General features: G+C 41.1%; 1 protein-coding gene across 1 annotated transcript in view; it reads left to right on the top strand.

The window, feature by feature from the left end:
- The first annotated feature begins 4,880 nt into the window (after positions 1-4,880).
- Positions 4,881-27,516, top strand: part of LOC126408049 (cytosolic carboxypeptidase 4) — a 663,851-nt gene continuing 641,215 nt past the window's right edge. The window contains exons 1-2 of the mRNA XM_050073404.1: positions 4,881-5,007; positions 5,246-5,319. Of these exons, the coding sequence (XP_049929361.1) occupies positions 5,263-5,319 (57 nt within the window). The 5' untranslated portion in view covers positions 4,881-5,007; positions 5,246-5,262. The remainder of the gene's footprint in view (positions 5,008-5,245; positions 5,320-27,516) is intronic.

Genomic DNA, 27,516 nt, shown 5'->3' with positions numbered 1-27,516 from the left:
ATATGTTTTTAAAACTATTTTAGGTGATAAATAGGCAATGCACTAACAGAATCTTAATTCATATTTGATCAGCACTGCCTAGTTTGACAGTTTGACCACAGTTAATGAGCAGTAATTGACATGATTGGCAGCTGTGTTTGTTACGAGAATGACTGATAGTTTGACTCAGGTCGTGTCTAGGCAACTTCATTCTCTAACGTAGAGTGTGCAGGGTTGTGCGTGGGGCTCACCTCTAAACAGCAACAGCGACTGGAGGTAGTCGGCGGTCAGGTTCACAGAGCGAAAAACCCAGGTGCTGTCCCTAGGCCTCTCGGTAGTGCAATCCCCCATCACTCTCTCTGAAGACACTCATTATCACACCTGGACCACTGTGTTAATTGATAAGCCCCGCCCACTACCAGCCAGCCAGATGAGAATGAAGTAATATGTGTGCCTACCAAGAGCTTACAGCTCAACCTAACAGTGTTAGAGACTCTTCAGCTCTGATTGATGACAGCCAGGGTCTGATTCTAGTAAATTCCATTAGAGACAGTAGGAGGAGGAGGGACATGATTATGTTCACTGACTGTCTCATGTACTTCTGTCAGAATGTAGTGACAGTTTCAGTAAATATAATACAAAGCTATAATACATGCAAGTATGAAGGCAGTGATGTTTATAATGTGTAAAACAGATGTATCTACAGTATATTCATACATAAAGGGAGTATAAATGAGCCCTTGCAGTGTGAGGGCCTTAGTTACAGCACCACAATCTGGGAGATTCTTGGGCAGCATTTTCACAAAACTATAAAGACTTGTATGCTTAAGTCTGATATTTATTTATCAGCCATCTGCCATTCACTTCTTGTTTTGAGTGAATTTATAATTAGGGGTTCAAGCCTGAAAGGATGAAACCTTTTTTGTGTGCATTTATTATTATTTATTTATATGCAACACTTTTGTTTTTGCTCTCATTTTTTGCAGGGTTAACTTAAAGATTGAAGATTTTTTTTAAATGCACTTAATAGATATATCTTGGCCAAATTTTTGATGCAAATTAGTTAAAATCCATGTTAGTGAGCACTTCTCCTTTTCCAAGATAATCCATCCACTTGACAGGCGTGGCATATCAAGATGCTGATTTAACAACATCATTACTACACAGGTGTGTCTTGGGATGGTCACAGTAAAAGGCCACTCTAAAACGTGCAGTTTGATCACTGTCATTATTATTTACATAATGTTGTGCTCCTGTCTGTCTGCTGCTTGTTGTCGTTGTCGTCGTCGTCATTGTGTCATGTACTGTACGGTGACTGCTTGAACTGAACTGCCCCTTTGGGGACTAATAAAGTTGTCTGAACTGAACTGAACTGAACTGAACAGATGTCACAAGTTTTGAGGGAGTGTGTTACTGACATGCTGACTGCAGGAATGTCCACCAGAGCTGTTGTTTGTGAACTGAATGTTCATTTCACTATCATAAGCTGTCTCCAAAGTTGTTTCCATAAATTTAGCAATACTTAACCAGCATCACAGCCGCAGACCACATGTAACCAAACCAGCTCAGGACCTCCACTCCAGAATCTTCACCTGCAGGATCACCTGAGACCAGCCAGCTGGACAGTTTTTGTAACAGATGGTTTGCACAATGGAAGAATTTCTGCACAGTCCATCAGATACCATCTCAGGGAAGCTCATCTGCTTGTCATCCTACCCAAGTTCTTGACCTTATAGCAGTTAGTTGTCGTAACTGACTTTAGAGGTCAACTGCTTGAGCAGTTGTTGACGGCGCCGGCACTTTGGAGAAGTGCTGTCTTCACAGATGAATCCTGGTTTACCCTGTACCAGGCAGATGACAGATAGTGCGTATCATGTAGTTTGGGTGAGCTGTTTGCTAATGCCAGAGTGGTGCCCCATGGTAGTAGTGGGTTATGGTAATTTGAATGCACAGAGATACCAGGAGGAGATCCTGAGACCTACTGTAATGCCATTCTTCAGCTGCTGTTGGAGCATGATAATGTATGGCCTCATGTTGCAAGGATTTGTACACAAATTCCCGGAAGCTGCAAACATCCCAGTTCTTGTATGTCCTGCATACTCAGCAGACATTTCACCAATTAGAAAATGTACTAGTCTGGTATTTATCACAGATACTAGTCAATCAATTTTTTTTCCCCCGTTAAAGGTTTTTTTTGGGGGGGAATTTTTCCTTATCCGCTGTGAGGGTCCTAAGGACAGAGGGATGTCATATGCTGTAAAGCCCTGTGAGGCAAATTGTGATTTGTGATATTGGGCTTTATAAATAAAATTGAATTGAATTGAAAATTGAAGTGAATAAAATTCATTTTCCTTTGATATGACCAAAACTAAAGTGATTTCCATGTATCCTTCATTATGGGAAAGGGTCAGACCTGAATGCAGTTCTTGCTGCTTAAACATGCTGCATGAAGTTTAAAGTTGAAGAACTGAAGAATGTGCAGCTGAAGAATGTGCAACATTGAGAGTGCACTGAGTGATTGTGAAATCTGTCTGCGATCTCATAATTGGTCCTAAAATTGTCATGTATATCCCATAATTTGTTTATGCTAACGCATACCCAGGTGTAAAACCCAGTTCGTAAAACCCGAGATGTGAATACAAGACACAGTATTAATTTATTTTTTTATTATCTTTATTTGTTTACATCGGTAAAAAATTTAATTTCCTATTGCACTTAAATGCACTACTCAGTTCACCTGACCCCACATGGGGGGTACCTAGCCCCTTAACCAATCAGGAGCTATGCAGGCCACATTCAGCCTGTCAGCCCAGAGGGGAAATACAGGCGCGTTTTCTCTTCCATTTTTCCGACCCTCAGCCTCGGGAGAGAAGGAGACTACATGGCACAGGACGAAAAGAGAAGAGAAAAATCCGTGAATAAAAACTGTGATAAAGGACTACTACAGTGAGCTACTTACCTGGAACAAGTGTGGAGCCGTGGAGTTCGTCATTGGAAACCGGATTTCACCGGTAAGACAGGATAGTTACCGGCAAAACCACCCATCAGCAGTAATCATTCATGCTAACGGTAGCATCGTTACTTCGTAGGCTAACCTCCTCCCTCCATCTGTGTGCAGCGGCAAACCTATGACAGTGCTGCCTTAAAACAGAGAGCAATGGTCAGGTTTTGTTGTGAAGATCCAAGGATCAGAATGAGATGATTCCATCAGATGGCGAGCCAGAACCTTGAAGAAGGAAGGAGAAATACTCGTATCCTCTCTCTCTCACACACACACACACACACACACACACACACACACACATACTCACACGCACATTCCCCATCCATGAACCTTGAGGATCAGGTGCACCTGCAACCAGTTTCTGCTTTCTGAGGGCCCCAACTGACAATTAATTATTAATTATTATTATTTTGGGAATTGCATTTACGTTTTTTGTATAAATGGGTAAATTTTTCTATACATTGTAACAATACAAGAGTTATTACTCAACCTCCAATTTTGCATCTGTCTCATTATTGTTGCTCAACATTATTGGCTCCTATCGAATCCGTTTTTTTTTTCTGATACTAGCCCTTTTTGTCGGCCTACAAGTTAATTTATTATTACACTGTAATCCACTTAAAAATTACTAAATTGGTTACACATACAGGTAACCATGGTAACACATATGTCAGTGAGGGTGTTTTCCCTGATTATAAAGCTGTGAAAACTGCCATCATTGTATCTGACTCTGTATACTTTGTCTGTTCATTAAGTCCATTAATAAATGTAGAAATTTGCAGAAATTTCTGGCAGTCACCAGAATCTGATTTCCTCACATGGGTCCTGATGATGCACTGATGATGCAGGGTGATAAAAACCAAAACTGTCCATTCAACTAGTTACCTGTCAGTCGGTAGAACCTCGTGTTTACTCCTGTTGGTTTATAAAAAGTCAGAGTGAACAGGAACCAAACCAAAACTAAAATGCAACAATGGATATTTTTTTCCCTATGGTGTGACCAAATGAACCTAACTACAGGTGTGAAAGCACCCTAAAAGCACTTTGAGTGGTCGGAAGACTAGTAAAATGTGATACAAGTGCAGTCCATTTAAACGCTTGGGGTGAGGCCTCTAAATAAAGAATATATTGGGGCAGGATATGTAAATGTAAATTATCAACACCTAATAATAACATAATTTCTATGCAGTGATTGGAAAGATAACAATGTTTCATGAATCACACACCAATCTGATTGTAAGTTGATTTCTGTGTCAGATCTGTGCTGGTTTGTAAATTAGATTAATAAATGAGGACCATTGATTCAGGCCATAAAAATGAGTTACTTTTGAGGTTTATTTTATATCAGCCATCAAAACCCTTAGGCTGAAGTCTACCACTGAGTGTATTTTGTGCCCTGCAGCTGCCCAGCTGGCCTTGTCCAGGCCTTTTTATAGTGGCAGCCTTCTGAGCACTACAGCACAAATGTTTTCTGGAGCTCTTTATCCTGGAGGGATAGGATTACACATGCACTGTCAAGTGCCCGCACTTTTGTGGCACACATTTAACCACTTTTATTTATGGTCATGTGTGTAATAGTGTTGTACAACAGGAACAAACCCCATGTAAACCTGCACAAATATTCTTGGCATGTATTTTACAACAGAAAGCACATAACCAATGTGAGTTTTCCACTTTAGTTGTACTATAATTTCTGAAGTAAGATGATGTAAAAAAGACACTCTCTCCAGAGGACACATACAAACACATACTCAGCTTACATGCATGCAACAATGACACACGCACGCACGCACGCACGCACGCACGCACGCACGCAGGCACACACGCACGCACGCACGCACACACACACACACACACTCCCTCCCTCCCTGGTGGGTATTCCCAGCCAAATTAAGCCAGAGTGGCTTGTCTGTCCTCAGACACAGCAGCAATGCTGTCTGTGCACGTCTGTCTCGATGTGCAGAAGAAAACGAGAGCGACAGATGCTTTTAGTTTAATGTGTGTGTGACCGTATATACACACTGGTGAGGACGCACTTTGGATTTTCTCTCTGCCTCTCCCTGATTGATGATCTCCATCTGTATGAGTTCTCCTGTCCTATCTTTGTCCATTTGTGTATTGGTCTGACTGTCTGTTTCTCAGTCTGCCTAACAGTTTGTTTACCTTTCAGTCTGCCCGTTTATTGGTTCATCTGTCTGCCTGTTTATTTGTCCATCTAACAGTTTGTTTACCTTCCTGTCTGTTTATCTTCCTGTCCAACAGAACGAGGTCGACCAAGTATGACAGCTTCCCTGAGCTCCTGCAGTGGCTTAGAGGTCCTCCTCTCCTCTCTGCAGGTAGGGTTCCACACTATGGACTTTGTGTTGTTTAGTAGTGATCACGCAATTTTAAATACAGTGTTGCAAAACTAACCAGATGACTGAGCTACTCATTCTTGGGCTTTAACTTTAAAGACATTCTGTTGCTATTACAGTTAGATATTTGCAGGAAAAAAAAATAAAATTCACAAGTGTCAAAAAACAACCATCAGGTATTTGATTTAATGCAATGCACAATATGTGGAATTGTCATATGAGCCAGCATAGGCATTACTGTAAGTGATAAGACCATACCAGAATTAGTTCTATGTCCCAAGTGGATTTCAGAGTACAATATGTTCACTGTTAGTTCAACTCTGTCTTTATTAAAAGCAGAAGTGGGGAAAAGTGTTAAAATACCTATGTAAAAGTAAGAAGTTAAAGTACTAAAGTAGCGTTACTTGGAATAATAGTACTTTCACAATTCCAAACAAAAAGACAATGTGGCATCCTGATTGTAAATATTTCATTAATAACCGGCCATACCAACCAACTCCTCTCTAACTCATTGATGCTTTTCAAAGAGGAGGCCAATTTTTTATTTTTCATAAAGAGCAAAGTATTCTCACAGACCGCCTGATAATGAATATATATATATATATATATATATATATATAGTCTCTCTGATAGGACCATGACACAAGTTGCTTTTCTAAAAGAAGTTCTGTGCAGGTTTTCAATCAATCAATCAATCAATTAGGGATGCACCGAAATGAAAATTTGTGGCCGAAGCCCAATAAAATTAAATGCTTGGCCGAATACCGAATACCGAGTACCGAATACCGTTGTTTAGTTTTTCATTAGTTTTTGCAGATGAACCCCCTCCAGATTAGTGTTGTCACAGTACCAAAATTGGGACCCACGGTACGATACCAGTGAAATCATCATGGTTCTGAGTAGTATCACGATACCACAGCGAAAATGAGGCAGATGTGCCTTTTGTCATTTATAAAAAGATAAATCACTTTTCTATAATACATCAATGATATTTCAATGGAATAAATTACTTATTGACTAATTCATACTTCAAAAACAGCATCAATAGGTGATTAACATAGGGGGGATCAAAATAAAATAAATAAATAAAATAAAAAACAACCAGCCACCCTCCTCCCCTGACAAGTAAAGAACAGTCCCTTCATAAGTAAAGAACAGTCCCTAAAGTGCGGTGAGGTTTGTGGACCGTTACCTGTCACAAAGAAAGAAATGTGAACGGCTCGTTTCTCCTCTGACACATCACATACCTGTGTGCTGCCATGGCTGGGCTGTCCAGGTACTTTTGGGCAGTCATGACGCCAAGAAGAAGACATTATTGGAGCCGGACTCCTCCGTCGCCGGTAAGCCTTATCTTGCACCGTGGAGCACTATGGCTGCCGTATTTGACAGGAATACATTCCTGTATGTGTCTGTGACCCCCGTTCAACCCACAACCGGCGGGATTTGCCTTTCGTTTCTGCTGCTGGTTGAAATCTGTACTTGCACAGCGTGCTGAATGATTTATTTTGCTCGCACAAAACTATTTTTAGTCGCAAATGCAATTGCGGTGACGGACGGAGTAAAATATCACTACACTGCCGACATTTTACTCTGTCTGTCACCGCACGCTGTTTGATAGCGTTATCAAAACATTCCGCTATTATTCGGCCTTGCTTTTCACTTATTCCACCAAATACCAAATGTGTGTTTTTTTGCAATATTCGGCCGAATATATTCGGTTACCGAATATTCGGTGCATCCCTACAATCAATCAATTTTATTTATAAAGCCCAATATCACAAATCACAATTTGCCTCACAGGGCTTTACAGCATACGACATCCCTCTGTCCTTAGGACCCTCACAGCGGATAAGGAAAAACTCTCCAAAAAAAAACCCTTTAACGGGGGAAAAAAAATGGTAAAAACCTCAGGAAGAGCAACTGAGGAGGGATCCCTCTTCCAGGACAGACAGACGTGCAATAGATGTCATACAGAACAGATCAACATAATACATTAACAATAATGCGTATGACACAATGAGACAGAAAGCATTTTTTGGTTTAAAAAACGTCTAATAGCCGTCTACATGAAGACCTGATGTCTACGCTAAATCACGGCTGAATTTGGGCTGTCAGTGAAAATTTGGTAGACGTCTAACCATAGCCAAAGTGTAGACGTCATCAATAATACGGCTATGTAGAGACCATGTCCAAAAAATGGAGATAAACATATTTTAATTACTGTTGACTCTCCATACGTGATTGAATATCATACCGCATGCCATCTGCAATGGCGAAAATGACATTTAATCAATTTCAAAATCAAATCGGCTAGATTTGGGTTACATGTAGCTAGACTAAATCGGAGCTAAATATAGCCAATACGTTTAAATCACGACTATTGCTTGCTGGGATCTGGTAGGACCACTGCGGCTGCACAACCACACACGTCACACTATCCAGGCACCGCTGCGATATAAGTTAACCCGCGAGAAAGTGGAGCACAAAGGCTCCGGAGAAGAAGCCCAGTTAGTGACATGCAGTATGGCAGAGTTAGCAACATGCAGTAGCAGGACATGAGAGAGAGAGAGAGAGAGAGAGAGAGAGAGAGAGAGAGAGAGAGAGAAGGAGAGAAGNAACCCTGCGTTCTCAGAGCGCAGTGTTCTGGTGGGATAATATGGCACTATGAGCTCTCTAAGATATGACTGAGCCTGACCATTTGGAGCTTTATAAGTTAACAGTAGGATTTTAAATTCAATTCTGGATTTTACAGGGAGCCAGTGCAGAGAAGCTAAAACAGGAAAATATGATCTTGTTTCTTAGTTCCTGTTAGTACACGTGCCACTGCATTCTGAATTAGCTGGAGAGTTTTTAAAGACTTATTAGAGCTACCTCATATTAGAGAGTTACAGTAATCCAGCCTAGAGGTAACTAAAGCGTGGACCAATTTTTCTGCATCTTTTCGGGTCAGGATGGTCCTAATTTTCGCAATATTACGTAGATGAAAAAATGCAGTCCGTGAGATTTGTTTTAAGTGAGAATTAAAAGACAATTCTTGGTCAAATATTACTCTGAGGTTTCTTATGGTAGTGCTTGAGGCCAGAGCTATGCCATCTCGAGAAACTATATCTATAATACACATTATAAAAGCGCCATCACAGGATTAATTTGTTGAGGTTAACAGGGAGCATTTTCATTCGATCAATGTACAGATCATGCGCAAAGGCAATTAACCAACATTGTGGCGAGGTTCAACGCATGATTCATACATTCTGAGTAACAGCATGGTTGGGAACAGACTACAAGCTGGCATTGTATGCATGATGGGTGGCTTCTTGGGGAGTAAATAATTTATTCGTTTAATTGTCCTGATATTAATCCCCCTGATGTGCATTGAGCATGTGCGCCCCCAAATATTATCCTGTCTTCACAGCATCAGTACTAGTCAGTGGTTAAAGTTAGTGACTTGCTGTTTTTTGCTGGTTAAACTACAGCTTCAGAGCTTTCTAACAAGCCCCTGATTGTCTCTGTGTGTAAAGTACTCATGTCAATAAACCTGTGCGTAAAGTGTGACATTTCTTAGTCAGCCTCACCTTTTCCCCGGCGCACTTCTGCATTCATTCATGAACATTTATGCATGAACCTCTATCTTATAGAGCTGTGAGCAGGCTATTGTATGCCCTGTATGAACACATTTGTTGTAAGTTACACAAATGTATAGGTATTTACCTTGGGGGTAATTCGAGTCACCCACATGTGCCCCCACCACCCCTGAGAGAGCAGTGTCACCCACAATTGCAGTGACTCTCTGTTCAAACGGGATGAGCTCCTCCTCTCCTGTCCCCCCACCTGTTTTGGGCACACTTTGGCGGTGGGCAACCGTCCTCCGCTTTACGTCCACGTTAATGTCGGACCACTTCTTTTTTAATTTTGCGTGTGTACACTTTTCTGACCCCACAGCATTGACAGCCTCACACACTCTCCCACTCACTCCTCCTGCGTTTAGTATTGATGCCGGAGGACAGCGTGCCAAAAAGTACATTTTTGCGCGCCTCCACTTCAGTGAGTAGCGTCTCCCATTCGCATTCTGTGAAGTTTTTCTTTTTTCCCGTCTTACTCATTCTTTTGTTTTAGTTTTCTGATCGTGCAGAGAGGGGAATCTCAGGTGCAGGGCCCATTTAAATATGATTTGCATATTTAAATGGGGGCGTGGACGGGGAAGGGTCGGGTACTCCAACAAGTGCACTCAATTCCATGTTGATTGGGATGTACAAAGGAAATCATGGATTCAATTCATACATCTGGATATTTTTGTGCGTATGACGTTTTCTGGATTTAAGTGTACGCCATGTTTCAGTAGGAAATCCACGCAAGTCTTTGTACATGAGGCCCCTTTACAATTTAGTGAGTGCGCTTTGAGCTGGACACTAACACCTGTCCTTTTTTCCTTAGCTCCAAAATAAATAGTCTCAGTTTTGTCTTTGTTTATTTGCAAGAAGTTTTGACACATCCAGTTATTAATTTGTTCCATGCAATCCAGTAGGGAGTTAACTGGTGCAATGTTGTCATGGGAGAGAGATATGTAGATCTGTGTGTTGTCTGCATAGGTATGAAAGGCGCTGTTGTTCTTTTTAAGAATTTTGCCTAATGGAAGTATAAATTAAATAAGAGTGGGCCCAAAATTGACCCTTTGGGGACACCACACTTTATGCTTGCTCGATCAAATGTAAAGCCGCCGAGGGAAACAAAATAGTCCCTATCTTGTAATAGGATCTGAACCATTGTAGTACTGTGTCGGATAGGCCTACCCAGTTTTCAAGTCTATCCAGGAGTATGTCATGGTCGATGGTGTCAAATGCTGCGCTAAAGTCCAATAGGACAAGGACAGAAACTTTGCCTGCATTTGTGCTGAGGTGAATGTCATTTAGGACTTTAATAAGAGCAGTCTCTGTGCTATGATTTGGTCGAAATCCAGACTGAAAGCGGCCAAACAGGTTACCTTTGGTTAGAAAATCACTGAGTTGTTTATAGACAGTTCTCTCTGTTATTTTACTTATAAATGGCAGATTTGAGATAGGGCGGTAGTTACCCAGTGTAGAGGAGTCAAGACCATTCTTCTTCAGTAGGGGTACAACCACAGCTCTTTTTAGGGCTTTTGGAAAGGTGCCTGTTTGAAGGGAACTGTTTACTATTAGTAGTAGATCTGAAGCAACGAAGCTAAAAACAGATTCAAAAAATTTAGTTGGAAGCAAATCCAAACAGGAGGTAGAGGTTTTAAGTTTAGACACTGTTTCTTCAAGACCCTTAAGACTAATGGTTTCAAACTTAGACATTATGTTACTTCTACTGCTGGGTTCTGCTATTATAGAATGTCTGATTTTATTTATTTTGTCACTAAAGAAGAGCACAAATTTAGGTCAAAAAACAACAGTGGCAAAAAGAAAGCGTGCATCATGAGCATTCCTATTGATAGTATCAGAAAAAAAGAGTTTTCTGGCCCGATTTAATTCAACATTGTAAGACTAATATTTCTTTGTAAAAGTCGAAATGAACATGAAGTTTGGATTTTCGCCATTGGCGTTGAGCTTTGCGACACTCTCTTTTTAGCACTGAGACAGAGGCAGCGTTTCTCCATGGAGCTCTGTCTTTACCAGACATTAACTTGGTTTTAACAGGTGCAATAGTGTCTAATATGGCTGTGGTCTTAGTTACAAAGGCATGTAGGAGGTTGTCTACTGGGGCAGGCAAGAGACTGGGAGAGGACAACAAAACTAATGCTAGTACTTTCACCAATAAAACGGTTCTTAATGAGTTTAGATTTATAGGATATATCCAAGGGGAGATTGAGTTTAAAGAAAATGCATGAATAGTCTGACATTGTGACATCAATGGCCTTTGTAAATGATGCATCTAAACCTCTCCTCATAACAAGATGTAGGGTGTCGCCATCGACATGAGTAGGCCCAGATACATGTTGACATAGGCTGAAGGTGTCAAGTAGGTTCAGAAATCCTTTAGCAAGGCTGTCATTCTCAACATCTATATGAACATTAAAATCTCCTGCTGTGGGCAAGCGGTTATAATTCGTAGAAGTAGTAGAAGACAGTAGTTCTGCAAATTCCTCAAGAAAAGCTGCGGAGTATTTTGGTGGTCTATATATAACAAGAAGCAATACATTACATGTGCTTTTTAGTACAGCAGCAAGATATTCAAATGAGGAAAACATTCCAAGGCTCACTTTTTTACCCTCCAGACTATCAGAAAAAAGAATGGCAACTCCTCCCCCTATTTTATTTTCTCTTGGGGTATCAATGAATTTAAAATTAGGGGGAGCAGATTCTAGCAGAACGACTGTACTATTGTTTCCATTAAGCCAGGTCTCTGTGAGGAGGAGTAGGTCCATCTTATACTGAGTAATAACATCATTACTCAGGAGAGATTTGTTTGCTAACGATCTTACGTTGAGCAGTGCGGCCTTAATTCTTTTCTGCGGCCTTAATTCTTTTCTGCAGCGGCTGGCAGGGATTACTAGATTGCTTTACAGGTGCTAACAAGTTAAGGTGGTTACTCTTATTCTTATTAGAAACCTGATTTACCCTGGTAGTAATTCTAACATGAATAGAATTATGAATAGTGACAGGTATGTAAGAGATATTAGAATGAGAGGACATGGAAGAAGAGGGGGCAGTGTGCAGTGTAGGTAGTGGCCTGTTGGGGCGGTAGTGAGGTCTTCACTGTGGTGGGAGGGCGTAGAGGAAGAGTGGGGGGCGTGTGGTGTAAACACGAGTCAACGTGGGGCAGTGTGGATAGCATACTGTATGTTAGCCGCTAACACCGAGCTGCCCAGCTTGTTGGGGTGGACTCCGTCTGACCAGAAAAAAGACCGGTGGTTCCAGAATAAGTTGAAGTTATCAACGAAGCAGAAGTTGGTTTGACTGCAAGCAAGGTGAAGCCAGGAGTTTAGAGCCACGAGCCTACTGAAGCGTTCAGCGCTGTGAAACAACATGGGCAGAACACCACTGATCCAGACCGACAGACCACAACTTGCTAGTAGCTTGAAGAGGATGTTAAAGTCTCTTTTAGTTTGTTCAGACTGGCGACGTGCTGTCTCGTTGCAGTCCACATGGACAACCAGTCGTGTTATTGATGGAGGGATGGACTTCACTAGTCCTGGAAGAACCTCAACAATGTCCCTAACTTTTGCTCCTGGGTAACTGCGAGAAAATAAGTTGTTGTAGCAAACAAATGTACAACACATTTTGTTCAGCAACTTAATCTTCACAAATAAACACAACTTTCATGATTTTTAAAGCCTAAATGGAGTAAAAAAGGAGTGGAAAAATGCTTACTAATCTCTGGGTTTTAGGACACATTTCCTGGGGCACTCTATCAGAGGCCAGTGCTAACCAGTGTTTTAGCCTGCTGTTGTTAAGGATGGTCTGAGGAGTATAAGTGGTGATGCAGGAGACAGAGTAGCTTTTATCTTTTTTTTGGCACGTTTTTGTAAAAGATCAGAGAAGGTTTTAGAAAAAGCAACTTGGTAAGCCTCATTAATAAACTGTACAGTGAAGCCTCTGTCCAGAAAACATGTTTTAGTTGCAGCAGCGTCATCGATAAATTCCTTATTACAGTGGAATATGCGTCTGAGCCTATCAAAGTGATGGCCATATTTTAGAGCTCTAGGATGAGCACTGCTGACTTGGAGAAATGTATTCCTCTAAGTTTCTTTTTGATATAAGGTTGTGATGAGGCTGCCATTGCATAATTCAATCCACATATCTGAAAAAGACACGTTTATGATAATATTCAACTGAGAACCTAAACTGAGGATTGATTCTGTTGAGGAGAATACATTCAATACATTATTAGTCCCTTCAAAAATACAAACAATATCACCTAGATATCGGAACCATTTAAGAATTCTGTGGAGGTAGGGGTCTCTGTTAGTGTTAAAACATAACTGTGTTAACATAAACTTGCTGTACAATTCACCTAAAATGCCTATCCAAGGCATACCCAAGGTAAATTGAAAGCTGTTCTTGTTCCATCTTTAATACATGTACATGCATGGTCTCATTTGAAAAGTAATGATTTGTTTACCCCAACAGTCAGAATCACTGTAAGGGCTTCTGTCATTGAGTTATAGAAGATTTAATACAAGGAAATAAAAGTTTTTCTATGTTCACTTAAAAAAAAACATGCTGCAGAACTGGAGGTATTAGCTGGAAAACACAGTGGGATCATATCATGACACCTCACATAGTCCAAATTTAAAGTAGATAATCTCACAGAAAATGACCACTTTCCACATGTTTTTCAAAGTTTTTTTTTTCCTTAAGACAGCAGAGGAGCCATTTGTGTATCTTTTCTGTACATTTCTAATAATCTATGATGACAATAAGGGGTTAAAAACTGATATGGCACTTCAGAGTGTCATTGAATACAAGTCCCATAAGCCTCTGGTGGCCTCGGGGCCAATTGCTAGCCTTTTAAATACCTCTAAAGTATAGGAAATGTGCTCCTCCAGCTCAGGCTCTGGTTGGCTGTCGAGACCAGAAACAGCCTTGGAAGCTCCTATTGGCTCAAGTGAGGTGTCAATCAAAGGGTCAGGAGTTTAGCCACCATTTTGAGGTCCTGCTGAAATGGCTTATGTACTAGCAGGACATTGAAATTATGTGGCCAAATATGAAGGTCTGATATGATGCAACAGCAGTTAGTAGATATCTGTGGATGTAATAATGTGTTTTGGACCAAATATTTTGCAGGATTTAGATCACCTGGACCTTTGAGAATGTATAAGAGTTGTGGAAGCTGTGATGTGGTCTTGATAATATGGATCTGTGGTTTATGATAGCACTTTGTGGTTTATGATAACACTTTGTATGTGAGTTATAAGTGTTTGTTTGTTGTTTGTCTGACCGAAGCGTTTATTAAACCTGCTGTGGTGGTTAAATCTTAAAATGGTCAGCATTAATGGCATTGTGAGGAGCGTGGTTTTCCAACGATAGGTCTCATGAGTAAATCCCTAAACAACAACAAATACAGCTATTGTTTATATCATCATAATCATCAAACCCCACATATAAATTAGCATATTTAGGAACAAAAGTTGAACCCATTGATGTACATTTGAGTTGTAAAAATACATGCCAAATGAAGGATCAATATTTCAGGTTAAGGACAAGCAGCCAGCTCACAAATAAATATACTTGGTGGTAGTGCCTTCTCAGTGTGGCCTTTCAGATAATACTCAGGAGCCTCAAGTCCTCTGCCATGGAAGATATTAGTGTAGAGGCTTTCCACATCTAAGGAGGCCATAATGACCTCATTAGGTAACTTTCAATGTTTTTTATCATTATACTTTTCATTGTTTCTTTCATATCCATAAAACAAGGCAAGTTTTGAGGTACAAAGGTTACAAGAGTTAAAAGGTATAAACCAAAATCTAAAATCTAACAACAGAAAATGTAATAGTACCTGATCAGGAAGGAAACCTCTTCTTTTTTTCTTTTCTCCCATCCCTAACACCCCAGCCGCCAGATGAACAAAATGCACTAAGGGGTTACAACAACATACCATTATCCATAAAGAAATGATTGTCAGTACACTTACTGATACAATCCACTGCTGAAGCACGACACTTCGCTAGAAACTGGTCACTTTTCTGAGCACTGATGAGTGCTCCATGCGTCAGCGGAAGTGAAACTGCTGGAGCAGGGACAGACTCTAGCACAGCCTCTTTCACATCAACATTCAAGACAACAGAGGGTAAACTGTCTTCAGACAGCACAGATGGGGAAAAAAAACTCAGACAAGTTAACATCCTCAGCCTGCTTACGGGCCTGAGCACTAGTCAAAACACAGGCAGTGAACACTGTTGGGGGATTTCGGGCTAGACTGTCATCGTCATCTTCAAGAATAGGAACATCCACCACTTCAGGGACCGGATAAACGTTACCTCCTGCTATATCATTTCCCATAATGAACTCAACACCATCAATAGGGAAATGCGAGCGCACAGCGACCTGATAGAAACCAGTTGCTAACTTGGACTGCACATGGATACGATGAACGGGAGCTGGCACAAAACCCATCTCAATCTCCCTCACCACAGCGCTTGCCTCACAGGCAGACTTCTCATCCAAAGGCAGGACACTGGAGAGGATGAGGGACTTGAACATGCAGTGTCCCGCAGCATCTTGACCAGGCGCTGATCTTCAGCTAGTCCTGTGAGAGACACAAACCCGTCAAAAATGAAGGGTTTAAAACACACATCTGGCTCTTTGGCAGCCACAAGCTGTTCACTGTACACAGGAGCCACAGTTTTGATCAGTCCTACCCCTTTTGGTTTCCTGGTCACAGCAGCCTGCTGTCGCTGTTTCAAAGCCGCACAGTCAGCTACCAAATGACCATGCTTGTTACAATAAAAGCACAACCTCTCAGCCTTAGCAGCTTTAAAACTTAAAACTTAAACTTAAACTTAACTTAAACTTTAACGGGCACAGGGTTAGGGGTGTCTTTAAACTCACTGGATTCCTGAGCAGAAGAGTCACGCTTCATAAATATAGCCTTATGCGTGAGCGCAAACTCATCTGCCAGAGACACAGTCTGCTGCAGAGTACTCACCTTCTGTTCATTTAGATACACCACGACACGTTCAGGGAGGCAATTTTTAAACTCCTTTAAGAGCATAAGCTTACATACAGCTTTGTGATCATCAGCTTTACATGAGGCACACGATCGATCAAATATAACACGCTTCTTCCTAGCAAAGTCAGCGTACGTCTGCCCTGACACCTTTCTAAGGGTGCAGAAACACTGCCTATAGGCTTCAGGCACAAGCTCATAAACAAGCAAGATAGCACCTTTAACCATATCATAATTAAATTTATCTTCAACTGAAAGAGAAGGACAAGCCTCCTGAGCCTTACCGGACAACTTACATTGTAAGAGTATAGCCCACACATCCCTTGGCCAGTGCAGAGCAGCCACAGTGTGTTCACCAAAATAGGACTCAACCTCAGACTCACGAAAAACAAGGACCAAAGAAATGTGCTTGCTGACATCAAATGTTGCTTCTGGACCAGACCGTGACTGCACACTAACAGCAGCAGGGGCTAAGCTCGCCTGTATTTCCAACTGACGCAGTTTAATGGCTGTTTCTGCCTCCAACTTCTTCAGCTCTATCTCCTTGCGCAGCTGAAACTCGTGCTCCTGCTTCTCTCTCTCCAGCTGTAGGCGAGCTAGGCACACCTTAACTCCAGCATCTAATCTGGAACCAAAAGAAGAGTGAGCAGAGTGGATCATACTGAGGAAGAGTGAATGGTTTCTCCACCTCGTCACCTCGGTCTACCGCAGTACCACTAACCGGCTGCGGCTCGGCTGCCTCCCCACCCACTGGAGAATCAGAGTGACCAGAAGCGCTGGATAACGCTGGAGCATCACTCTAGACCACCGATTGGGGTGCTCCTCAGCTACCGACAGGTGTAACACACCTTTTCCACCTTTTTCCACCAGACTCTCCAACAAAGCTGCTTTCAGCTCTTGCTTTCTTAAGGAGCCTGCAACACTAACATTGTAATACTGAGCAATCGAACACAAGCTCATGAGTTCGCTGAGCTTGGGGTTAGCCACAAATCCAGGTAAGTAAAAGGCTGCCATACTCACCAAGAAGAAAAAACACACTACTAACACGCAACCAGCACCCACGGAGCTAACGGCTAACTATCGGAGCTAACCGCGGCTACCACTGCAGCCAAAGCTACAAACAACACTTTCAACTTAACTCGGTAGGTTTGACACAGCAACACACACACACTATAATCAGTCTCAACCTATAAACTAACCCCAGAATCCTGCCTAACAAAATCTTTAACCTACCTGTCTTCTGGAGCTTGCCGGGTTCGGCGCGACTTGAAAGGCAGCAAAACAGCGACCGTCCTGAACGCCTACCCCCGCCAGAGATATTAAACCTCTGCCCAGGATTTGCTCCGAAAACAACAAACTAAAACAAAAAAACGAGTGCCCGAAGGAGGACTGAGCTGACGTCACACCTGACCGCGCAGACCGCCGACACTATTTAATTTTACTCACCTTTTTTTTTTCCTTTTTGAAAGCTCCCGGATGAGCCCCCAAATATGGTATGTCCCCGTCTGAGGTCTAGAGGATGGGGGAATAACACCATGAAATAGAGGGATCTTTCAAAAGAAGGAAAAGGCAGCCAAACAAATGGCCGGTTTAAAGGAAGTTTATTTACAACAAAAATGTGCAAACAAGGACCACCAATGAAAAATGAGCTCCAAAAGGGAACCGGATCGCCTATCAGGGAAACACACAAAAAGAAGAGATTAATCACAGCCAACTAAATATCACAACACTATGTCGAAGCTCTCAACTGTTACCCACGTCTTAATGACAACTCCATCACAGCCTCTTGGCCCACTGGCACCGGCATTACTCCTCCTCCATTCATATATATCCTTACGCTGATGAGTGATGGAGATCAGCTGTATGCTGGAAAAAAGACAGGGAAAAACACAAAACACGCAGGCACGTAACACGGACATCTTAACCTCCATGGATATTCCATATTATAGCAAACAGACGCAACTAAAGTGTCACAGCTGAAAAAAGGTTGCGTCTCTTAAACGCTCCCAGCTGGGCAATGCCTGAGGAGCGCCTGGCATTTCCTGCTTGGAAAAAAATGCTTTGGTGGACATGGGACTTAAGTCAAGGGTTTTTTGCTCAACTAACCTACAAAAAATTTGAACGAGAGGTATCTAAGCCATAAGCCATAAATATGCTTTCAGGCTTATATACAAATTTATCAGACCTTTTTATATCAGAGTTGCCAAGCATATGTTTCAGTTCAATCCATTTTCACCTTGAAAGACTCTGTCATATATGTAGGAACATAGCTTGAGCCTTTGGTGAGAGCAGAAAGTTGATGGAGAGTGAGCATCTTATCAGAGTGGACAGTCTCGGGAAGGTTTATGGTTTGAGGTTATGGTTTGACAGGCAGGTAAGAGGCTCAGTCAACTGTGAGTGTAGCTGTGCTGTAAATAAACAGTCTAAACTCAGTTTTCACAGACAGCTGAAAGTTTTGTTTTAATCACCAACTCTCTGAGAGGACACAAGTTTAAACCTACAGTCTAACAGTGCAGATTAAGAAAAAAATCAGGTTCTAATTAAGTTATTTTTCTGCTTTTTAACAGTGATATGGATAAGTTCAATGGTGTTCATTATGTCTTCAGTATCTGATAATGACTTTAGTTGTTCTTTTATCTCAGACATGTGTAAGGATGTTACTTACCTTGACATGTTTCGGCGGAAACTTCAACCTTCCTCAGAAGTGTCACTTGGTGTTGGTTGTGACGCGTCTTTATCAGCTGATCTGTCAATCAGCTGATATTAGGGAGGCGTGACAGGATGGTCACGCCACCTGTTGTCTGTCTGCCGCCTCTCAAGGACGCTGCTCCAGGTGTGGGAGAGCATGTATGCCCCGCTGGGCCCAGGGGCAATGAACAGGGATGCGTCACAACCACCACCAAGTGACACTTCTGAGGAAGGTGGAAGTTTCCGCCGAAACATGTCAAGGTATGTAACATCCTAACACATGTCTGAGATAAAAGAACAACAGTAAAGTCATTAGTGATATGGATAAGTCTAAGTCTACATTGAACCTGAGTACAAATCCTAGTTGTCTCAAATTAGTTCTTTGTGGTGTCAAAGTTTTTGAGAGCATAAATAGAGAAATGTTGAGCCTTTCAAATGATGATCGGTAAGTGTGTGCTCATAAATCACCCCTTAAACCTGTCAAAAACTGCAGGAGAAATGATAGTTTGTAAGTGTGCAGAAATTATTTGTAGCTGTAGAAAACATTTCTAAATGAAATTCTTATACAACCTGTCACCTTGATTCTAATTTCTGATACATTAATTAACCCAACTGGATTAGTTTTAAGATAAGAAAACACATAGAAAATATAATGATTAAAGTTGACTAAAATGTCATGAATTTTCGTTGACTAAAACATTTTGAACTTTTGTCTAAATCTAACATAGCAGTAACACTGTACCACGAAAAGCTACAGAAGAAACCAAGTAAGCACATGTGGAAGTTCTGAAAATTAGTAATTTGTTACAGATACTAGTTGATTCTTTTTAGTTTAACTGAATTACTTAACCACTTACTGCATGAAGTAATTAGAAACTGATGAAAGTAATTAGGAACTGATAAGAGTCAACCTTGCATTACTTTAAAATATCTGCTTCAGTTGTTTTATTAATGCACACTATATTGTTTTAGTGTTGCTGTGAAAGACAGGGGGACAAGACAACTGTCAGATTTCATAAATGACTGTACTCACTATCACTCTGAAGAAAAGTAACATCAAACACAATAGATGTTTTAATCTATTAATTAATTAAAAAGGTATATTTAATGTAGCCTGTCAGCCCTTCAAATCAAGCAACACAAATCAGTTTTACTCTTTTGACAGAGTTCAATAAAACAACAGCTATTTCTGAGACATTTGACTGTAATTTCTTATTACCGCAGGCCTAATAAAATAAAGGTTATAAAAGCTATTTACAAAAAAAAGACACATTGAGGTTTATCCTTTGTAACCTAAACAGTAATTCAAATCCTGTACATAACAAAACTTACTACTACAAGCCTAACTTGAGTTGATCTGGAGGGAAAAATAATGTCCATATTTCCAGGAGAGGAAGTTCACATTGCCTGAACCGTCAGACAGACTAATGCTGAATGACTGAATCAGGCCATTTATTGCGCCGCCATAAGGTTAGGTGACAAGTGATGGTCGACCTGCGCAATGTTCTGAGTAATGTTAAGTTATTAATAACATCCACCTTCTACCTTCTTTTCCCCTAACTCTGAGCCTCTCTCTCTGTCAAGTGGACATACACACACACACACACACACACACACACACACACACACACACACACACACACAACAGAGGGACTTGGCGCCACTCACCTGACCTGTGCAGCACTATAGGTGACAGAAGATAATGACAGGGGGAAAAAATCTGGGGAATAGGCTGTTTGTGCTGCTATGAACAAGACAAAAGTAATAAGTAACAATCCTGTTTAAATTTCAGTGAATTGTAATTGCGTTATTTGTGTTAAAGGAATTCATAAAGTAATAAATTACATATGTGTTAGTGCTTCTTGACCTCAGCTCTGCCTTTGACACAGTAGACAATCCTATCCTTATCAAGAAGTTACATGATTGTGTTGGCATCTCAGGCATAGTATTAGACTGGTTTTCATCCTGTCTCACTGACGGGAGTTTCTCTGTATCTAAAACTTATAACAGGCGAAAGTTAATTTCACAAAGCCCCATGAAGGCAAAAACAGTATAGAACATAGAGAACACTGGGCTGAACGCTGGACACATGGAACAGAGACGACCTGACATGAAAACAGGGAATACACACAGAACAAATACACAAGGGAATTAGGGTAATAATGAGGGACAGGTGAAAACAAGAATAATGAGGGATAGGTGAAACTTTAATCAGACTGGGGTAGACAGTACACTCAGTACATTTTCATGCACAGTTAAGTGGAGCTACGGTTGTAGCTTGACTAAACCATTTGACTGGACTACTGTCCTGTCCCAGTATACAAGCTCAGGAGGGGAATCAATTTATCGACTGAAGTATTTTTGACTCCACAGTGAAAGCTGGCGATATGCCCCCTTTCAGCTTGTTAGTATTGGACCTTTTTCCTGTTGACCAATTACATCACGGGCCAAACAATCGACAAACAAGTTAGCAACGATCACCTAGTAGCAAACTGGTACCATGGTGGACAACTTTACAGCTCTGTACATTTGTACATGCTGTTGAATATTTAACTCTTTCAGCTGACACAGCATTGAACTGTGTCTACTCGTCTGTCCAAAAATGCATGGCTCTGAATGTAGATTTCTCCATGTTGTTACTGGCTTCTTCTGTTGCACATTTAATGCTATTTGACTTCCGGGTCAAAGTTCGGGGTGGAAACTGTGGAGCATGCGCAGAGCACCTAGGCCAGTTTGGGTCTCATCGACTGTTTACATGCAGGAGGAATTCGACTCCCAAACACATTATCTGGGTGTGTTAGTCTGACTTTGAGAATATTGGTTGAGTACGATTTCAGTTGGACTAATATGTTAACATGTATTTTAAAGGTCTGGTTTTAGTCAGACTGACACAATAAATCCATTTTCTTTAATGTCATGTAAATGTACTGAATCACAAAGGTAGGGAGTGAAACTGACAGCAACGAAAGGAGAGGTGAGTAACAAAATAAAACAGGAAACATACTACAAAGAAACTCTAGAACCTGTCTGTTCCATTGTCAAAGGAGTTCACACAATGCTAATTATGACTTTAGCTGCCAGAGAAAGCTCTCTGTAATTCGCACTATACCGAAGTTGTGGTGTGTTGTGTCTGTGGCAACCTTTCTGTGCTGACATACTGGAGGCAGTTCGTTTTATACCAACCAACCAGAGGTAACGGAAGCAGGAAGGTGGCAGAGATCATAGCAACAGAGCATTAGCTAAGTATATGATGGAAGCTATGGATCATGAAATCCTAAAAAGTGTCCAAGAAAAAAGAAAAAAAAAAAAAAGACTTGAGGAGGGTGTGTCTGGGGGTGGTGGAGATGTGGTGAGTTCACCTGCAGTAAGGCTGCACCTAATTATTATTTTTTTACCGATTAATCTAACCATGATTTTTTTAATTTTGATTATTCTAAAGATTATTTTTTAATTACTAATTTTTTAACAACTTCAAATGGATCCCATTCAGATAAATCAGATAGTACAATTTCCGGTAACACTTTATATTAAGGTAATGTAATAAGCATAATGCTTAATAAGCACCAATTAACAGTTAATGAGCACTTATAAGACAGAATAAGATGTTTATTACCATTAATAAGACTATATAAGTGTTGATTAGAGCATAATTAACACAGTTATTATTGCATATAGGAGCATTATAAGCACTTAATAGAAACTTGATAACAGTTTATAAAGCTATCCTAAATATTAATAAGATGTCTATTTACATTAATTATGATTTATAAGGGTTAATTCTAGAATGATAACCACATTTATTACCGGTTTATAAGACACTATAAGACCCTATCAGATTAAATGAATTATCAATTAGTTAATAATGATCCTTTGCAGCTACCAGATCTAAAGTGGGAACAGTGTCGTATAAACGTTAATAAATTATTAATATGCTCTCAGGGCTCGAAACTAACGGTGTCCCAACATCCCGGAGACTATAAAAATTGCTAATGGGACACAGAGATGATGTGTCTGGGACAATTCCGGGTTAGCAAAAAAAAAAGTCAAAGCAATATCGAAATGGGTGTTATTTACAACGTCATTACGTATGGATATCTGAACGTCGCTTTTGTCGTTTGAATAATTTCAATAAAAACTTATGAACAGCAAAAATACAGTGGCTTTTGCTGCACCTGATCTGGCTCCACACGCGCGAGCATGCACACACACGGAGCTCAACTCACTGCATGACGGTCACGCTGGGTGCCACTCGCCACCTATGCTCCACATCAGAGCACAGAACCTAGCAATGCTGAGATGGTTGAAAAACTGATGCAAGCTCCTCCAGTGCCGCTCCAGTTGGAGTAGGATGCGACACTTGGCTTTGGGACTCTGAAGACGATGTTTCATCTGTTTCTGCCCCTGTGGTAAGTTAGTTTGTTTAAGTAGGCTTTAGGCTAGCTTGTTGATTTTCAGCTAGTTCTAGTTCTTTGCGATAGCTAACACTAGCAACTCAGCTAATCATGTACATGATGGCCTTACAAAGTTCTAAAATGTGACTGTGTGTTCTAAATTTTGATGTTTATGATAATGACGGTAATGTTACAGTTAATCAGAAGAGGTGTACTCAGTTCATTCAGTCAGTAATAATTAGGCTAGCAACTTTAGCTACAGAGATGAAGGTCGTGCTTCAACTAGCAGCCAGTCATGTTTCTAAATTTCCTACAGGTAAGCTGAGTATAATGAACACCCAGATAACAGTAGTATATTTTAGCAGAACCTTAGTGTGTAACTGTGACACTCAGAGACGTTGACTTTGATCGTGATTAAGAGAGTCTGTGTGTGTGTGTGTGTGTGTGTGTGTGTGTGTGTGTGTGTGCGCGTGGAGGGTACCACTAGAAATAGCTTCGGTAGCTAAGCAGGGTTGCCAACTCTCACGCATCTTCCGTGTGACACACGCATTCACCTTCCATCTCATGGTCTCACTCTGCCCAACCAATTCTCACGCCAGCGACGAAAGCTGGAAAAAAGGCTGGCAGCTGAGTATTTTAAATTAATCTCAAACAGCCGGCGTGCCGGGTGGGCGGAGTTGAAGTTTGCAGCCAGACTTCAGAGAGGGGAGGGGAGAGGAGAGAGCCAGACTCCGCCTGACCGGCGTACCGCTTGAGTGAAATGGAGTACACCCAAATGTTTCTGTGGAAAACTACTCTCTGACTGGTGCGCAATCCATATTTGCGCTTTGATTGCACAGCTCTAGTCTCACAGTCAGCCGACTACGGCAGGGTTGCCAACTCTCATGCATCTGGCATGACTGTCACTCTGTCACGCCCGTTTAGCCCACTGTGTGGCTTGACCGGACCGCATACTGGATGTCCACTGGATCCGTTGCATGCGCGATTCGGCCGCGGCACGGACTCGCTCAGTCCCGTGTCCACTGTAACTATAGCGGGGCGCACGTGAGCGGCTGGAATTGTCGGATCGCGATATTTTTTGGCCATAGCGGCCCACTATGATTGATGAAATGCCATACGCACACTATGCTGTTACCAAAATTAAAATAGATCTCAGTAGTACCCTACGTGCCCTGGAAGAGAGTACCAAGGCTAGAAAATCAATGTGCTCATTCACTTCTCATATACATCCTGGTGGTAGTAGATGGCCCCGGAGTACACAATGCGTATGGTGAAAGCACTTGCCAGAGAAAGGTCTCCCACAGGAACAGAGCACTATATTGATGCGCGACATCAAACAACTGATGCTACACCACGAACCTTTGTAAATTATGGTTAGGCTGATATGCAGTCAGGCCTACAAGTTAGATTGATTAGGTTCATTTTGTCTTCTTTTTTAAAATTTGTTCAATATTTTCTTATCTTCAGACAAAAAAAATGTAGATGTAGCCTATCTTTTACCTGCTTGACAGTTTCAACTGTGACTCCAGTCTTCCTCAGAAGTGTCATCCGACGTGTTGCTGACGTGTCATTTATCAGCTGCCAACAGACCTATCAGAATCTGTTGGGCCGGCCACACCCCCACTGTTGGATGGTCTCTGGAGAAGGGAATCCCATGCACACCTGGGATTCCCTCCTCCAGAGACCGTCTAACAGGGGGTTGTGGTCTCCGGAGGAGGCAATCCCATGCACACCTGGGATTCCCTCCCCTCTGTTGGGCCGGTCAGCTGATAAATGACACGTCAGCAACACGTCGGATGACACTTCTGAGAAAGACTGGAGTCACAGTCAAAACTGTCAAGCAGGTAAAAGATACATCTCCTACATTCTTTTGTCTGAAGATAAGAAAATATTGAACCAAAAAGGCCTACATGTTATAAAGCAGGTATTGTCATTTTTATGTTATGTTCACCCGTAATGTACCGGTGACTCTGCTACCCCCTACTGCGCAAGCGATGTATTGCATTTCAAGTGTCGCCCGTATCGCTTGCGTTCAATGTTTTGATTATGAAAGGTAGTGCGTCGCTTGCTTGCGTTGCGTGCGTCATCTATGAAACGGCCCTAATGTGCAAGGTTGGCTTTGGCAAATTGCGTATTTCTTCTAGGTTTCCAGTTCAAGAGGCCAACTAGCCTACTAGGTATTGCATTAACCCTCCGGTCTCCCTTGTAAAAAATCACACCTGTCCCCTCCAGGACGTTTTTCGTCGTTGTTGAAAAACAATCCTAAAAATATTAAATATTAATATTTTTTTCTACTTTTTTTTTTTTGCTTAAATCTTTTAACCAACTCCTACTCAGATTATACATATCAAATATTCATTCATTTTGAGGATTTTTAACCCTTTATATGCCATTTTCTTTACATGAAGTCACTGTTACTTTTATGAAAAAAAAAGAATTATGAATTACTTTCTATATAATAAATGTTGGATGGATTTTTTTTTCTAATTATCACAGTCTGGGATATGTGAATGATTAATAAACACACCAATTTTGATGCATTATTATTTTTTTGTGCAGTTTCAATTTTTCAATAAACACTGACACCTTTCCCCTTCGGGACGTTTTTCGTCCTTGTTGAAAAACAACCATAAAAATATTAAATATTAATATTTTTTTCTACTTTTTTTGCTTAAATCTTTTAACCAACTCCTACTTGGATTATACATACCAAATATTCATTGTGTGTGTGTGTGTGTGTGTGTGTGTGTGTGTGTGTGTGTGTGTGTGTATGTATGAGAGAGAGAGAGAGAGAGAGAGAGAGAGAGAGAGAGAGAGAGAGAGAAAGAGAGAGAGAGAGAGAGAGATGGAGAAAACAGTAATGTAACCTTGCAGCAACCTGCAGCTCATAATTTGCAATTTTTAGCTACACAATTACACACATGCACATGCTCACACACACAGACACACAATATTTTTTTAGTATTTATACAGCCACAGCCCCCAGACATCCATATCAACACTAACCTAGCATTTATTTTAATTTCTTTTTGCAACAATGGCTCGCAAACCTCAATAATGAAAAAATAGGAGAAAAATACAGGCAATTTTACTGCTTATTATTTAGTGTGTGTTTGCTGTGCTGGGGAAGCAGGAGAAAATGTATGATTCAGCTGGATTTTAGTAAAAACTTCCATTTTGATCCCCTAACTCTGGAATGCATGACTAATATCATCAAATTCATGTTTCTAAGGATGTGATGAACAAATACGGAATTTATGGTTTTACATTTAGCTAGCTATATTTTCACATAGGGATTTGACATTGTGTATTTTGTGTCCATGTACACGCACACACACACAAACTAATATTGCAATATTTTTTATACAGACCACACTGTCACATCCTTATGAGCACAGCAAGACCATTTTTTGATCTACTCTGCATTTGCCCTCCCTGTTAGGGGCCTATAGTGCTTCAAGTGGCCAAACCAGGAATTGTATTGAAAAGACAGCAGGGGCCCAAAAATGGAAATTGACCCCATCTGTTTTTTAGGTCTCTCTAACCAACCTGACTGCCAGAGATAGAAAAAAATGACGTTTTTTATGTACATTGAAGGGGAATCAAAAAATGTCGTTTTAATGGGTTACAATGGGGACGGTTTTCGTCTGAGAGGGCGAGGTGTCGTACAAGGTTGCCATTTGTGTATTTTAGGCCTGATTTAGGAGCAGCTTTAAAATTTCAAAATATCACCAAAAATAAGGTTTCTGACCAAATGTCATGCTATATGCATGAACACAGCCAAAGTTATCAAAAAATAAAAACTGAAAAATCACTTAAAAAGGACGTTTTCTGTTCCGAGGGGGACCGGAAGGTTAAGTCATAATTTAAACATGTACTAAAAGAAAATATATATATATTTTTTTAAAGATATTTTTTGGGGCATTTTTGCCTTTAAGTGATAGGACAGCCTAAGTGTGAAGGGGGAGAGAGAGAGGGAATGACATGCAGCAGAGGGCCACAGGCTGGAGGCTGGAGTCGAACCCGGGCCGCTGCGGCAACAGCCTTGTATATGGGGCGTCTGCTCTATCCACTAAGCTACCGACGCCCCACAATATGTGCTTGCTTTCTTCCTGTGGATGCATGCAATTAACTTTAGGTGGTGCTCCCAGTCCCAAGGACAATGAAGCTGAGGGACAGACTAACCCCAGTCGTGAGGAGGAGGAGGAGGATGAGACCAGAAATATGATAGGTGCAATGTGAGGGCATAGCCTACTGTACATTACATTTTAGCCAGAAAACCTTTTTAGTAGTACTAAGTGGGATTTTTTTGTTGTAGTAATAAGTTGACTAAAGGTTGAGTATAGGGCCTATTGCCCAATTTATACCTCCTTAGTTCATGGCCGTGAGCCATGGAGATATACAGTGGTGTGAAAAAGTGTTTGCCCCCTTCCTGATTTCTTACTTTTTTGCATGTTTTCCACACTTAAATGTT

Source organism: Epinephelus moara, chromosome 20 (assembly GCF_006386435.1).
Source record: "Epinephelus moara isolate mb chromosome 20, YSFRI_EMoa_1.0, whole genome shotgun sequence".
Taxonomy (NCBI): Eukaryota; Metazoa; Chordata; class Actinopteri; order Perciformes; family Serranidae; genus Epinephelus; species Epinephelus moara.
Note: the sequence above shows the minus strand (reverse complement) of the source record. Positions and strands in the feature narration are given on the sequence as shown.